Source organism: Podarcis tiliguerta, assembly GCF_965153285.1.
Source record: "Podarcis tiliguerta genome assembly, chromosome: 13".
NCBI lineage: Eukaryota > Metazoa > Chordata > Lepidosauria > Squamata > Lacertidae > Podarcis > Podarcis tiliguerta.
This window is the reverse complement of record NC_139546.1, coordinates 52,402,683-52,416,652: the sequence shown is the minus strand read 5'-3', so window position 1 is coordinate 52,416,652 and position 13,970 is coordinate 52,402,683. Positions and strand designations below refer to the sequence as shown.

The 13,970-nt window shown below is 49.3% G+C and overlaps 3 protein-coding genes across 4 annotated transcripts in view; 2 read left to right on the top strand and 1 right to left on the bottom strand.

Annotated features, from left to right (window-relative positions):
• Positions 1–13,970, bottom strand: part of UFSP1 (UFM1 specific peptidase 1) — a 189,692-nt gene that overhangs the window by 98,543 nt on the left and 77,179 nt on the right. The window lies entirely within an intron of this gene.
• On the top strand, positions 1,759–5,193 carry LOC310662297 (stress-associated endoplasmic reticulum protein 2-like). Its single transcript, XM_083409081.1, has 3 exons — positions 1,759–1,952; positions 3,445–3,517; positions 4,752–5,193. Exons 1-3 carry the CDS (start codon positions 1,869–1,871, stop codon positions 4,790–4,792), a joined length of 198 nt encoding a protein of 65 aa, XP_083265207.1. The 5' UTR covers positions 1,759–1,868; the 3' UTR covers positions 4,793–5,193.
• Positions 7,577–13,970, top strand: part of SRRT (serrate, RNA effector molecule) — a 34,010-nt gene continuing 27,616 nt past the window's right edge. The window contains exons 1-3 of one of the 2 annotated variants that reach the window (XM_083410197.1): positions 7,577–7,750; positions 8,965–9,110; positions 10,215–10,343. In XM_083410197.1, the coding sequence (XP_083266323.1) occupies positions 8,992–9,110; positions 10,215–10,343 (248 nt within the window). In that variant the 5' untranslated portion in view covers positions 7,577–7,750; positions 8,965–8,991. Of the gene's footprint in view, positions 7,751–8,900; positions 9,111–10,214; positions 10,344–13,970 lie in introns of both variants that reach the window. The other variant, XM_083410196.1, reaches the window with a different exon arrangement.

Here is a 13,970-nt window from a genome sequence, read left to right as displayed (position 1 = left end):
ATATTTTCCCACACTTGTTTTTGCCCCAAAGAGGAATAATGGGAACGGATTAATTTTATTTACGGCCTTCGAAACTACCATTTCTGCGTGCGCTGTACCTGACAGGAGTTTGTGCTGACATTGGCAGTCCTACGGATGACGAGGGCAGTAGATCTTTTTGCAGCCTTGCTAAGCGCAGGGGAATTAGAATGTCAAAACAAGGGGGGACAAAACATCGGAATTGCTTTTTGGGGTGGGGCCCTTGTGCTTTTTTTGGCCCCTTTCATCGGTAATAAACGAAAATCTGCCCTTATTCCCTTATGGGGGACACAAGAACCCTTATAGAGTCCTTTGCAGGTTCACCATCGGTCGGGGAATTTGCTTTGTATTTGGGATGGAAAAGAACCCCGCTGGATCAGGCCAGGCCAGCCTCCTAAACTCACAGCGCTGAACAGTTTCCTAAATGAGAAACCGGCAAACAGGATCCGAGCTGTTAAGTTGTGGGCGAACATATCAGACGACACAGCGATTCTTCAACAGCTCTTGTTTATTCAGAGGCCAGAACAGAACTGAACTGAAGAGCTCGGTCAGCCTGCTTACCGTATTTTTCGCTCTGTAAGACACACCAGACCACAAGACGCACCTAGTTTTTGGAGGAGGAAAACAAGAAAAAAAAATATTCTGAATCTCAGAAGCCAGAACAGCAAGAGGGATTGCTGCGCAGTGAAAGCAACGATCCCTCTTGCTGTTCTGGCTTCTGGGATAGCTGCGCAGCCTGCATTCGCTCCATAAGACGCACACACATTTCCCCTTACTTTTTAGGAGGGGAAAAGTGAGTCTCATAGAGCAAAAAATACTGTATTTAATAAATGTATCAAGCAAACACGTACATTAATATATTAACCACATGTCTGAAGCAGCACAGGAAAACAGCCCTGAAACCATTTTGGCTTCCAAACTGACCAAATGATTTCTCTGCAAGGTCAAGGAAAATGGAAAAGCCTCCCCATTGTCTTTTCCTTCACAAATCCTGTCTGAAGGGTATGTCTGTGTATGAATAGGGTGAGCCTGTGACCTGGCTCAGGAACTAAGTATTTGTCATTACAAAAGACTGGCCAGGCTCCCCAGGGTATCCAATCAAGTGAGCATTAACAGATAACCTGCCAGACAGGAGACAAACAATGCGCTCAGATTTCTGTTGTAGACCACCCCTTTCTGTGATGTAGGTATGATGTACCTGGGGGTGGTCTTCATCTACAGGGTGGGAATTTCAAAAGTCTTTATAAGGCCTTGCACATCATTTTTCTGGGTCCTCCTCCTCTCCTGCGTGTGAAGGGGGCACCCTGTTGCAACAGATCAATAAAGATCAGGCTTACCAGCTGCTTTGCTTCTCAATATTCTCTGTTATTTTCTCCGACCGATGGAGAACCTGCAAAGTACTCTATAAGGGCTCTTGTGTCCCCCATAAGGGAATAAGGGCGGATTTTTGTTTATTATACTGGAAAACCCCAAACGCTGCAATACTTTGCTCCTAGGCTAAGAGGGAATCGCTCTATTCGTTTGGATGGCTCTGTTTCGAAATCCGCCCCCCCCCCCCCCCGTTCTACAACAATGTGCCTTCGTACTAGGAGAAATACGGTAGCCCTTGGTGGCGTCGGGGAGAATTCGGCCCTTCTACTAGGTGGCGGCGGTACTGTGGGCAGAGGCCAACATGGCGGCCTCCTGGGCGGCGTCAGAAAGCTGCGCCTGCGCGGGGAGGAGCCGGGGTTGGGGGGTGGGAAAGGAGGCGGCCCCCCGCCCAAGGCGCCACGACAACAGCGGCAGCTGCTCCAGAGGTGGTGGTCTCTGCCCACCCCCCCACCTTGACCAGCCCCCCCCAACTCGCCAACATGTCTGGGGTGCAACGGATGAAAGTGGCCAACGAGAGGCACAGCAAGAGCATCACGCAGAGGGGGGGCCTCCATCGGGCCCCGGTATATGGGGGGGCTGGGGGGGGGAGTTTGCAATGGGGGGGGAACTAGGTAGGGGGAATTGGAAAGGGGAGAAAGTGGGGAGGTGGAGTTTGCAATGGGGGGAGAAAGTGGGGAGGGGGAGTTTGCAATGGGGGGAGAAAGTGGGGAGGGGGTGTTTGCAATGGGGGGAGAAAGTGGGGAGGGGGTGTTTGCAATGGGGGGAGAAAGTGGGGAGGGGGTGTTTGCAATGGGGGGAGAAAGTGGGGAGGGGGAGTTTGCAATGGGGGGAGAAAGTGGGGAGGGGGTGTTTGCAATGGGGGGTGAAAGTGGGGAGGGGGAGTTTGCAATGGGGGGAGAAAGTGGGGAGGGGGAGTTTGCAATGGGGGGAGAAAGTGGGGAGGGGGAGTTTGCAATGGGGGGAGAAAGTGGGGAGGGGGAGTTTGCAATGGGGGGAGAAAGTGGGGAGGGGGAGTTTGCAATGGGGGGAAACTAGGGAGGGGGAATTGGAAAGGGGAGAAAGTGGGGAGGGGGTGTTTGCAATGGGGGGGGAGCACCTGGGCTTGAGGGGTGATGAAGAATTAGGGAAGCAATGAATTATTTATTTCAGAACCCCCCCCCCATTTGAGATACTTGCAAAGATGGGGGGAAGCAACTTAGGTCAGGAGGTTTGGAAATGAGGTTTGGAGGGGAGGGAGGAGAGGATCACCTGAACTCTTCCCCCCCCCAAAAAAAACCCCACAGGTAAGTCTGAGGCTGCAACCCCATCCATGCACCCTGAATTCCCTGGGAGCAAAGCCCCCCCCCCCCCATTTGAGCACCCTGGGGTCTTCTGCGGAAAGGTGAGCGGAGTTGCACCCTCACTGCTGGAGGGGTTGCTTCGGGAAAGCCTGATTTTTTTGGGGGGGGGTTGCAATTGTCTCTTAAGGGGGCTGGAATGGGGGGTCTATCCTTGGAAGGACTCCCCCCCCCATTTGTTTCTATTAATTTCCAGGGCCTCTTCTGCCAGTTTTCTGATTCTGCCCTGTGCTTATTATCTGCATTTCGATAGGGGTAAACCTATAAGAGTTGCAGAAAGCTAAAAACGCATGGAAGGTAATTGTAGCTAAACGGTTATATTTTCTACGTTTTTAGCTACATGCGTTTCATCTGCGTCGGTTTAGTTTGCGTAAGCCGCCTCGAGTCCCAGTCTGGGGGGAAACGGGGGGAGATATAAATAAGTATAATAATAATAATAATGGTCTCTGAGCCCATCTGTGCAATGCTGTCCTATGATCAAATTGGGGGGGGGCATTAAAAGGGAATTTTGGGAATGTGAGGAAGTCACCTAGGAAAGTTGTGCCCCCTCCTGTCCTCACGGGTGCTCCCCCCCCCGCCCAGACCTCAGATTGAGGCTGCAGGAAAGGGGAATAGGCAGGAATAAGCCCAGATTTATCCCATCATAAGCAAATAAAAGGAATTACAGGTGGTATATTGTCTCTCTAACCCTTTCCTGGTCTCTTTCCCTTCTGCGAAGACACCCCAAGAGGAAAAAGCCCCAGTTGGCCCCTGGCTCCTGGCCCTCTTCGTCTTCGTGGTCTGCGGATCAGGTGATTTCCCCAAGTTTCTCATAGGATTGATAGGGACCCCCAGGGGTCATCCAGCCCAACCCGCCGCAGTGTCTCTCTTTTCATTAAAAAGCTCAGGGTGGCAAATGCGACTCCCCATTTTATCCTCACAAAAATGAGGATAAAATTCATGTGTTTGTGTGTGCGCATGAGAGAGAGCAACTAGTTCAGGCGAACATTTTTACTCATTTATTTCAACAATTTAGATATTGCTTAAGCGGTGTACACAAAGGTTATGAAAGAGGCATGGAAAGATAAATTCACTTAACATTGACAAGAAGGTAAAAGGTAAAGGACCCCTGGACGGTTAAGTCCAGTCAAAGACAGACTCTGGGGTTGCGGCGCTCATCTCGCTTTTAGGCCGAAGGAGCCGGCGTTTGTCCACAGACAGCTTTCCGGGTCATGTGGCCGGCAGGACTAAACCACTTCTGGTGCAACGCGACACCGTGACGGAAACCAGAGCGCATGGAAACGCCGTTTACCTTCCTGCCACAGCGGTACCTATTTATCTACTTGTACTGGTGTGCTTTCGAACTGCTAGGTTGGCAGGAGCAGGGACTGAGCAACGAGAGCTCATCCCATCGCGGGGATTTGAACCGCCGACCTTCCGATCGGCAAGCCCAAGAGGCTCAGTGGTTTAGACCACAGTGCCCTCCGCGTCCCTCATTGCCAAAGAAACACTTACTGAAAAGGTCTGGTTAAATTATTATTATTTATTATTGTTATTATATGTATTACCTGCTGTTCCCCACATGGCCCTCCAAAACATTTTTAGTTAATTTCATAAAATCCACACACTGCTTGATGTGCAGGCAGAGGGAATTACCATATTTTTTGCTCTATAAGACTCACTTTTTCCCTCCTAAAAAGTAAGGGGAAATGTGTGTGCGTCTTATGGAGCGAATGCAGGCTGTGCAGCTATCCCAGAAGCCAGAACAGCGAGAGGGATCGCTGCTTTCACTGCGCAGCGATCCCTCTTGCTGTTCTGGCTTCTGAGATTCAGAATATTTTTTTCCTTGTTTTCCTCCTCCAAAAGCTAGTTGCGTCTTATGGTCTGGTGCGTCTTATAGAGCGAAAAATACGGTAGCAACAATAATTTAAGATTCTTGAAAGGTAAAGCTGTTCTGCCCTGTGTGAACAGGATCCTGGAATGGGTGAGCCCACTGGCCGGATCCAAGTGTCTTATTCTTACAGACCCCCCTTTTACTCTTCACAGCCATCTTCCAGATTATCCAGAGCATCCGACTTGGAGGTTAATGGGGAGAAGACGGGATGCTTCTCCGACCGCCGCCGCCAATCCTCCTCTCAGGGAACTGTGGGATCTTTACTGGACCTCCCAACTTACAGCCATGACAGTCTTCCTCTGCCTGCTTCCAAGAACCAGATCTCTCCCTCCCTGCCTGCTCTTGTGAGACCCCCGAACCGATTCCCTCCCCCTCTCTGTCCCTTGAGCTGTTGACCACTTCGGAGGGACGCTGGACTGAAGGGGGGGGGCGATCCGTCTCCTCTCCCCTTTGCCTCGTGGAAGCGCGGGGCTTTTTCCTTTGGAACTGAAACGATGCGTTGCAACAAGGAGGAAGGTCTACAGCCGGTTCGCGGCATTTGGGGTCGGAGGACGGGGTGCAGAGTTGTTCCGGATCCCACGTTCCTCTCAACCCGTTATCATAGAATCACAGAATCATAGAGTTGGAACCTGCAGTTCATTCTCCCTCACCATTCCAGTCGAGCCGCTGAATAAATGAAATAAAATCGCCTTGTTGGAATCTTTGCCACAAACCCAAGTAATTCCAAATTTCTTAATAAATAGTGTTACCATAGAGAGGGCTGTTTGTGTGTGTGTCTCCAAATCCATTTACCTCGTCTGCCGTACGCCAGGCCAGGAAATGACAGGCCCAGTTGCCCTAGAGAGCCATCCCAGACCAGTCCGTGGAAATTATTATTATTATTATTATTACATTTTATTTATACCCCGCCCTCCCCAGCCAAGGCCAGGCTCAGGGCGGCTAACACCAGGTATAAAAACGATTGATTGAAAAACAACTGAAAAACAAGATTAAATTTTTTTTTTAATAATATTTTTATTAAGACTTACATAGAAAAAAAGGAAAGAAAAATACAAAAATACAAAAAGAAAAAGAAAAACAGATAAAAACAATTACATTTTCATAATATTCCTTGCATTTGCTTATTTCCCAGACTTCCCCATACCTCGCCTCACTGTATTCCAGTTCAAATGTTTAATCAGCAAATCCCTTCCCTCTATCTTATCTTAATCTTTATCTTAATATCTTAATGTATTAAACCTTTAGTTTTGCATCTTTTAACCTTCAAATTTTCCATACTCCTTCACCGCATTATTACTAATAACCTTTTAAGCTCCATCCAATGTCATTCTAACATTCATTAATTTTATAATATTTCTGTAAATAATCTTTAAATTTCTTCCAATCTTCTTCCACCGTCTCTTCTCCCTGGTCTCTGATTCTGCCAGTCATTTTTGCCAATTCCATGTAGTCCATCACCTTCATCTGCCATTCTTCCAGAGTGGGTAGTTCTTGTGAAAAACAAGATTAAAATACAAGATTTTGCAGCCTCATTTCAGTAGGAACTCAAATCAAAAACTTTTTGGGGGATGAAAACATCAAGTCTTCACCAAGGCCAACTATCCAAACTGGTCCTACCATGGTAAGCATTTGCCAAGCAGGAAACCCCATCAGAGCACTCCTGACATATGGTTGTCAAGCCTCTGCTTAAAGACCTCCAAAGAAGGAGACTCCACCACACTCCTTGGCAGCAAATTCCACTGTCGAACAGCTCTTACTGTCAGGAAGTTCTTCCTAATGTTTAGGTGGAATCTTCTTTCTTGTAGTTTGGATCCATTGCTCCGTGTCTGCTTCTCTGGAGCAGCAGAAAACAACCTTTCTCCCTCCTCTAGGTGACATCCTTTTCTATATTTGAACCCCTTAACCTCCTCTTCTCCAGGCTAAACATGCCCAGCTCCCTTAGCCGTTCCTCATAAGGCATTGTTTCCAGGCCTTTGACCATTTTGGTTGCCCTCCTCTGGACACGTTCCAGTTTGTCAGTGTCCTTCTTGAACTGTGGTGCCCAGAACTGGACACAGTACTCCAGGTGAGGTCTGACCAGAGCAGAATACAGTGGCACTATAACTTCCCTTGATCTAGATGCTATACTCCTCTTGATGCAGCCCAGAATTGCATTGGCTTTTTTAGCTGCCGCGTCACACTGTTGGCTCATGTCAGGTTTGTGGTCAACCAAGACTCCTAGATCCTTTTCACATGTACTGCTCTCAAGCCAGGTGTCACCCATCTTGTATTTGTGCCTCTCATTTTTTTTGCCCAAGTGCAATACTTTACATTTCTCCCTAATAAAAAGAAGTTGCATGAATACAACTTAAAAACAAGATTAAGATACGACAGTAAAATATTGAAACATTAAAATATTAAAATCCAGCTTCATCATAGGAGGAGAAAGAAAAAAGAGAACATTTCCTTTTAAGATTACAACTCCCATCCTCTCTCTCAAGGCGAGCCTCGCCCAGCTGTCACTGGCGGGAGTGGAGTCTCTGGAGGGCGCCCGGTTGGGGAACGGGGGCGAAAGGGAGCCGGGACTTTCCCCTTGCCACGCTACTCTAGGTTTCACCTAGCTCTATGGTCGCGCTGACGACACTCTAGCCACCGGCGGCCTCCTCGCCGGAAGACGCAGCGCGTGACGCTCTAGCCATCTCCCCTTTCGCGCCTCTTCTCCCCAACATGGCGGAGCGCCACAGAGCGCCCGCGTCCTAGAGCGCCCCACCCCACCCCTTTGCCTAGTCTGGGTGGGGTTTTGGGTTCTTTCCCCCCCCCTTATGAATTCAACGAACGCTGCTTTCATCTAATAAGTCGTTACTTATTTCCCACACAAGCCCAATTATCATCCTTATTAACGGGAGGAGAGCTGCCGGAAGTCCCGCCTCTTCATCTCCCATTGCACATCCGGGTCACACCTCCGTGCCTCGCAGCCTCATTCGCTGTCCGGAGAGGAACCGGAAGTGGTGGGTGACCCGGAGCCAGGCTTCCGGCGCGGGGGAAGGAGAAGGAGCGCGAGGCTGCGCGGGCGAGCGAGGAGAGAAGGAGGCGGGAAAGGAGGAGAGGAGAGGCCCGGCCTTCCTCCGCCCTGCTCTTCCTTCTCTGGCCGGGGCGGGAGGCGGCCCCGTCGGTGAGTGAGGCCCCCTGAGGGGAGCCAAGGCGGGCTGCCCTCAAACAGCGCCTCTTCAGCCTGTGCTTCCCCAAGGGCGGGTGGACTACAACGCCCATCATCCTTGACCAGGCATAGGCAAACTCCGGCCCTCCAGATGTTTTGGAGGACATCTGCTTCCTCCAGGAACCTTACTTTTCTAGAATGTAACGGGGTCCATCTTCTCCAGGCAAACTCAGCCCTCCACATGTTTTGGGACTACATTTCCCATCATCCTTGACCACTGGTTCTCTTAGCTAGGGATGATGGGAGTTGTAGTTCCAAAAACATGTGGAGGGCCGAGTTTACCTATGCCTGCCCTAAAGGGAAGCCCAAAACTCCAGCCCTCCAGATGTTTTGGAACTACAGCTCCCATCATCCCTGACCACTGGTCCTGTTAGCTAGGGATGATGGGAGTTGTAGTCCCAAAAACATGTGGAGGTCTGAGTTTGCCTATGCTTGCCCCAAAGGGAAACCCAAAATCCCAAGACTCCGGCCCTCCAGATGTTTTGGAACGACAACTCCCATCATCCCTGATCACTGGTCCTGTTAGCTAGGGGTGATGGGAGTTGTAGTTTCTAAAGAGCTGGAGAGCCAAGTTTGGGGATGCTTGCCCTAGGCAATACTGAGCTGGATAGACCAGAGGCCTGACTCAGTCTAAGGCATTGGTTCCCAAATAGTGTTCTTTGGGCTCCAGGGGGTCTGTGACACCATTCACACAACAAAAAATGTCATAGATATATCAACAATTTCAAAAGTAGGGGATCCATGGCTTGGCTTTTGAAAAACGGGGTTTGCAGTACTTAACTAATTGGCAACCACAGATCTAAGGCATCTTTCTATATTTCTAGAGTTTTCTAAAATTATTTCCTTTTAACTGTACTGACTATAATGCCACGCAACCATATGTAAATGACTATCCGTCTTTGAAAAGCTGGCATCACTGGATCGAATTCCTCAATTTCGTTGAGTTAATTAAACGGTTTTAATTGGATTGTGAATAAATGTGCAATTGTTATCGCTTTGAATTTTATTGCCATTCTGAATAGTGCTTTTTAAAGGGGTTGGGTTCCGGAAATGTTTGGGAACAAGTGTGGGCACGCTTATTTTTCTTTTCCTTGTGCTTTGCCAGGGGTCTTTTTGCCCTGAAGACAGCTGTGCTGGATCCCCTCAGAATAACTGCCTCTTGCCTGCAGAACCAGGGATAGTCGCAACCTGCAACTATGGGTGACAGTGATGACGAGTATGACCGCAGGCGCAGGGACAAATTCAGACGTGAAAGGAGTGACTACGACCGTTCTCGAGAACGTGATGACAGGCGGCGAGACGACTGGAGCGACAGGTAGACCCCAAGTGACCTGGAGAATGGAAGCAATGGCGGATGTGCTTAGAAACTGCTTCTCTTCCCAGGGAGACCAAATTCGATGCCTTTCTTTTCTGTGGCTGCAGGAAAGCCCATTCATTCTTGGGGGAGGTCGGGTCTACAAGATAGGAAGGAATTCTATATTTATTGTTTTCTTTATTTCATTAAAATGATACACCGCTTGATTGTTTAAAAAGCACACACACACAAAACTACATCAAAGTGGTTTACAAAAAAACCCAATAAAGCTATAAATAAGAATTAAAATAACTAGAGACGCGGGTGGCGCTGTGGGTTAAACCACAGAGCCTAGGACTTGCCGATCAGAAGGTCGGCGGTTTGAATCCCCGTGACAGGGTGAGCTCCCGTTGCTCAGTCCCTGCTCCTGCCCACCTAGCAGTTCGAGAGCATGTCAAAGTGCAAGTAGATAAATAGGTACCACTCCGGCAGGGAGTTTCCGTGCGCTGCTCTGGTTCGCCAGAAGCGGCTTAGTCCTGCTGGCCACATGACCCAGAAAAACTGTCTATGGACAAACGCTGGCTCCCTCGGCCAGTAAAGCGAGATGAGCGCCGCAACCCCAGAGTCAGTCATGACTGGACCTAATGGTCAGGGGTCCCTTTACCTTTAAATACAGGTTAAAACCTGCACCAGCTTTCTAAACACCTGCTTGTCTAAAGAAAAAAGTTTTTAACAGGCACCACAAAGAGTACAGTGAATCTGCCTTCCTGATATCAATAGGCAGGGAGTTCCATAAGTGCTGCTGCACTAAAAGATTGAGTTCTTATAAATGTGGAGCAGGTATTTTGTGTGACAGCAGCAGTTCTGCCCATCTCGGTAGGCTTGCATGAAGAAAAACGTTTTAAGCGTATTAGAATCCTTAACACATGATGGTTGATTGCCCTGTTTTTGAGGGGGCAGGGTGGAATCCAGGTGGAGCAGGTCCTGAAATATTTCTCAGGCACTTCAGCTCATGGCACAGAGGGCTGGTTGAAAACCCACTTGGGCTGATTTCTGCCCTGCCAGCCGCAGAGAGGGGTCAGTCATCCCTGCCCTCCTTACCAGCTCTGTGGTGTTTGCCTCCAGGGACTGGGACAGGGGCCGAGAGCGCCGCAGCAGAGGCGAATACCGTGACTATGACCGGAACCGGCGGGAGCGCTTCTCCCCGCCTCGCCACGAACTGAGCCCTCCACAGAAACGGATGCGGCGAGACTGGTAGGTGGCTTTTCGATCTCCTCTTGGTTGTTTCTTCCATTCTTGTTCTTCGTTACGTGGCTCTTCAGTTTCTGGTTCCCAAGAGGAACTGCTCAGCAGAAACAGCATATTGGATTAGGTCTGGGGAATCTGTGACCTTGCAGAGCGTGAAGTGTTACGATATAGAAGCAATGCAGCTGCGAGCTGCTAGCTTGAAAACATCACATGATGTTGGGACTGTCCGTGGGAAACAGAGGGCACCAGAATTAGCTCAGAGTGTAATATGAGCTGTACAGGAAGTGTTTCCTCTCTCGACTGCTGGAGTTTGAAGAGAGCAGTCATGTTTTTTGTAATGCTGCAAAGACAGAAATAAAGGCATGGAAATACGTTTCTGTCTATTTCTTTCCCCTGCCGGGGGGGTAGGAAAGAGGGGTGTGTTCTTCTCACACTGAGAAGGATCACCTATCGCGACCTCTGCCTGGATCTTGCCGGGAAAGCAGGCAGGGAGGTCAACAGGAGACCAAGCCGGGTGCCTGGGAGAGTTGCCAGTTTCTCCTGATAAAGGCTTGATTTCCGACATGAAGAACATAAGAAGAGCCCCTCTGGATCAGGCCAGTGAGTGTCCCATCTAATCCAGCCTCCAGTTATCACAGTGGTCAGCCAAATGCCCCATTGGGAAATTCAGAAGCAGGACGTAAGCACAAGAGTGTAGCGTTCCTAAAGCAGGGAAGGATTGGACTCTGATTAATAAGATACACACGAGGCTTGACCAGCAAGACTCTGGGAGGAGTGCGTATAATAATAATTCCTCTCGGCCCAGGTCGTTTTATTCACAAAAGAACTTTTTACACAGCGTTCGTAAGAACCAATCCAATATTCTCTGAGCATTTCAAAACCCCCACATGGGACAAAGTCAGATCAGAAGAACTTCTTTTAACTACAAAGAAACGATTTCCTACTTGAGCATGCATAGTAGTTCAGAGTAAATAAAATAGGAATAAAAGGAGGATTGCATTCAGCAAAACCCCGGAGGTCATAAACAGGAGAGACAGGATGGCAGTATTTACCATCTCCTTGTGAACTCTCTTCCAGGCCCTTAAGAGCTATCGAAAGATTAACAAACTACATCAAAGTAACCTACTATCCTTATGTACTGAGGATACCTGATGAAGCAACTGGCCTGTGTTTCAGAATGCTTATATGTGCCTGTCAGGCGTAGAGAAAGCAAATGGCAGAGGTGGAGAGGCTTGTGGGATTCGATCAGAAATTATTGTCGATGAATCAAACCCGGTCAACGCAATGCTTTCATTGGGGACACAATGGCTTGATGCATATTTTATAATTCCTCATAGAAATCCCATCTGATCACTACACAAGAGCAACTCTTTCCAGCAACTGGGATTAGCTGTTCTCAAGGACCTTGAGTCCTTGTCAGGGGAAAAGGCAGGGTATCAATAAATACATAACAATAATTCAAAAGCATTGCTGTCTCCAACTACGGAGGCAGAACGTAGCAGTCATGGCTAGTAGCCACCTTAGTTGGTGACTGCAGGAGGGAGTTCCACAGTTCCACTGCATTTCTTTAATCAGTGCTGGCTCTCTCAGCGTTCAGCTTCATTGAATGTCTATGAGTTCTAGTGATACGAGAGAAGGAGCCAAAACCTTTTCTTTATCCAGGATAACCTGGGCGGAGGGGGAAGGATGCTGGAGGTGGAAACGATTGTCCGAGTTTGAAAAAGCTGGTATCACTGGATCCAGTTTGTCCATTTTGTGGAATTAATCAATTAATGGAATTGAATTACCGTATTTTTCGAACCATAGGACGCACTTTTTCCCTCCTAAAAAGCAAGGGAAAATGTGTGTGCGTCCTATGGAGCGAATGCAGGGGGGAGGCAGGCGGGAAAAGCCCTCAAGAGACGCACACAAGCTTTGTGCGCTCTTGCGGGCTTTTCTCCAGGAGGGAGAAGGGACTGACTGGCCGCATCAGTCCCTTCTCCCTCCTGGGGGAAAAGCCCCCAAGAGCCGTGCCCTCTTTAAAGGCTGTGCGGCTCCCGCAGGCTTTTCTACGAGGTGGGGGAATCCCCCCACCTCCCAGAAAAGCCAGGAGAAGTCGCGCAGCCCCTTTAAAGAGTGCGCGGCTTCTGCGGGAGGTGGGGGAAGCTGCAGCAGATTCCCTCCTCCCGGGCTCCCTTTGAAGCGGCAATGTGGGAGGGGAGCAGCTTACACTCGTGTAAGCAGCTCCTCTCCCACTTTGCTGCTTCAAAGTAACTACGGAGGATTGAAGGAGGATTGAAGGAAGGGGACGGCTGCAGCGGAATCCCTCCTCCGTGATTGCTTTGAAGCAGCAATGTGGGAGGGGAGCAGCTTACACTCGTGTAAGCAGCTCCTCTCCCACTTTCCTGCTTCAAAGCAACTACGGAGGAGAGAAGGAAGGGGACGGCTGCAGCGGATTCCTCCTCCGTGATTGCTTTGAAGCAGGAAAGTGGGAGGGGAGCAGCTTACACTCGTGTAAGCAGCTCCTCTCTCACTTTCCTCCTTCAAAGCATCTACGGAGGAGGGAAAGAAGGGGACCATGGATCCTCTGCTGCTCACGGCTGCAGTGGAATCCCTCCTCCGTGATTGCTTTGAAGCGACAATGTGGGAGGGGAGCAGCTTACACTCGTGTAAGCAGCTCCTCTTCCACTTTCCTGGTTCAAAGCAACTACGGAGGAGAGAAGGAAGGGGACGGCTGCAGAGGATTCCTCCTCTGTGATTGCTTTGAAGCAGGAAAGTGGGAGGGGAGCAGCTTACACTTGTGTAAGCAGCTCCTCTCCCACTTTCCTGCTTCAAAGCAACTACAGAGGAGGGAAGGAAGGGGACCATGCATCCTCTGCTGGCGAATGCAGCAGATTCCCTTCTCCCGGGCTCCCTTTGAAGCAGCAAAGTGGGAGGGGAGCAGCTTACACTTGTGTAAGCAGCTCCTCTCCCAGTTTGCTGCTTCAAAGTGGAGGGAATCCACTGCAGTTGCGAGCAAAGGTTTCATGGCTCCGCTTCCTTCCCTCGAAGCAGGGTGCAGGGGTGCAGGGGGGAAAACGGCAGGAAATAGATGCCGGGCAGGAAGACACAACCACACTTTGACCATTGAAAGTCCACCCCAGCCTCCCCAGATTTCCACTGAGATGGCCAGGCTAATCTTGATGGCCATAAATCAGGCTCAGCATTATTAACTGGACTTAGATAAGCCATGGTTCCCCTTCCTACCCTCCTCTGAGGCTCAATTTAAAGCAGCAAAGTGGACAGGAGCAACATTTGATTCAGAATATTTTTTTCCGTATTTTCCTCCTCTAAAAACTAGGTGCGCCCTATGGTCAGGTGCGCCCTATGGAGCGAAAAATACGGTAGATTTTGAATATATGTGCAATTAATGGGCACCGTTCTGAATGTCACTGTTCCGTTATCGTGGGTTGTGCAGACTGGCATTCTGAATATTGCATTTTGTAGGGTAAGGCAGGACGCACCGGGGATGAGGTTATTGGCACCAAGGGTGTGGACCGGCCAGAAACAGTTTGGGAAGAACTGGTTTTAACACCTATCCCCTTGCTCCAAAATAAATCGGGATCAATTAACACTTTGATTCTCCCCCAGTCCTCTTGGAGGTTTTAACTATAC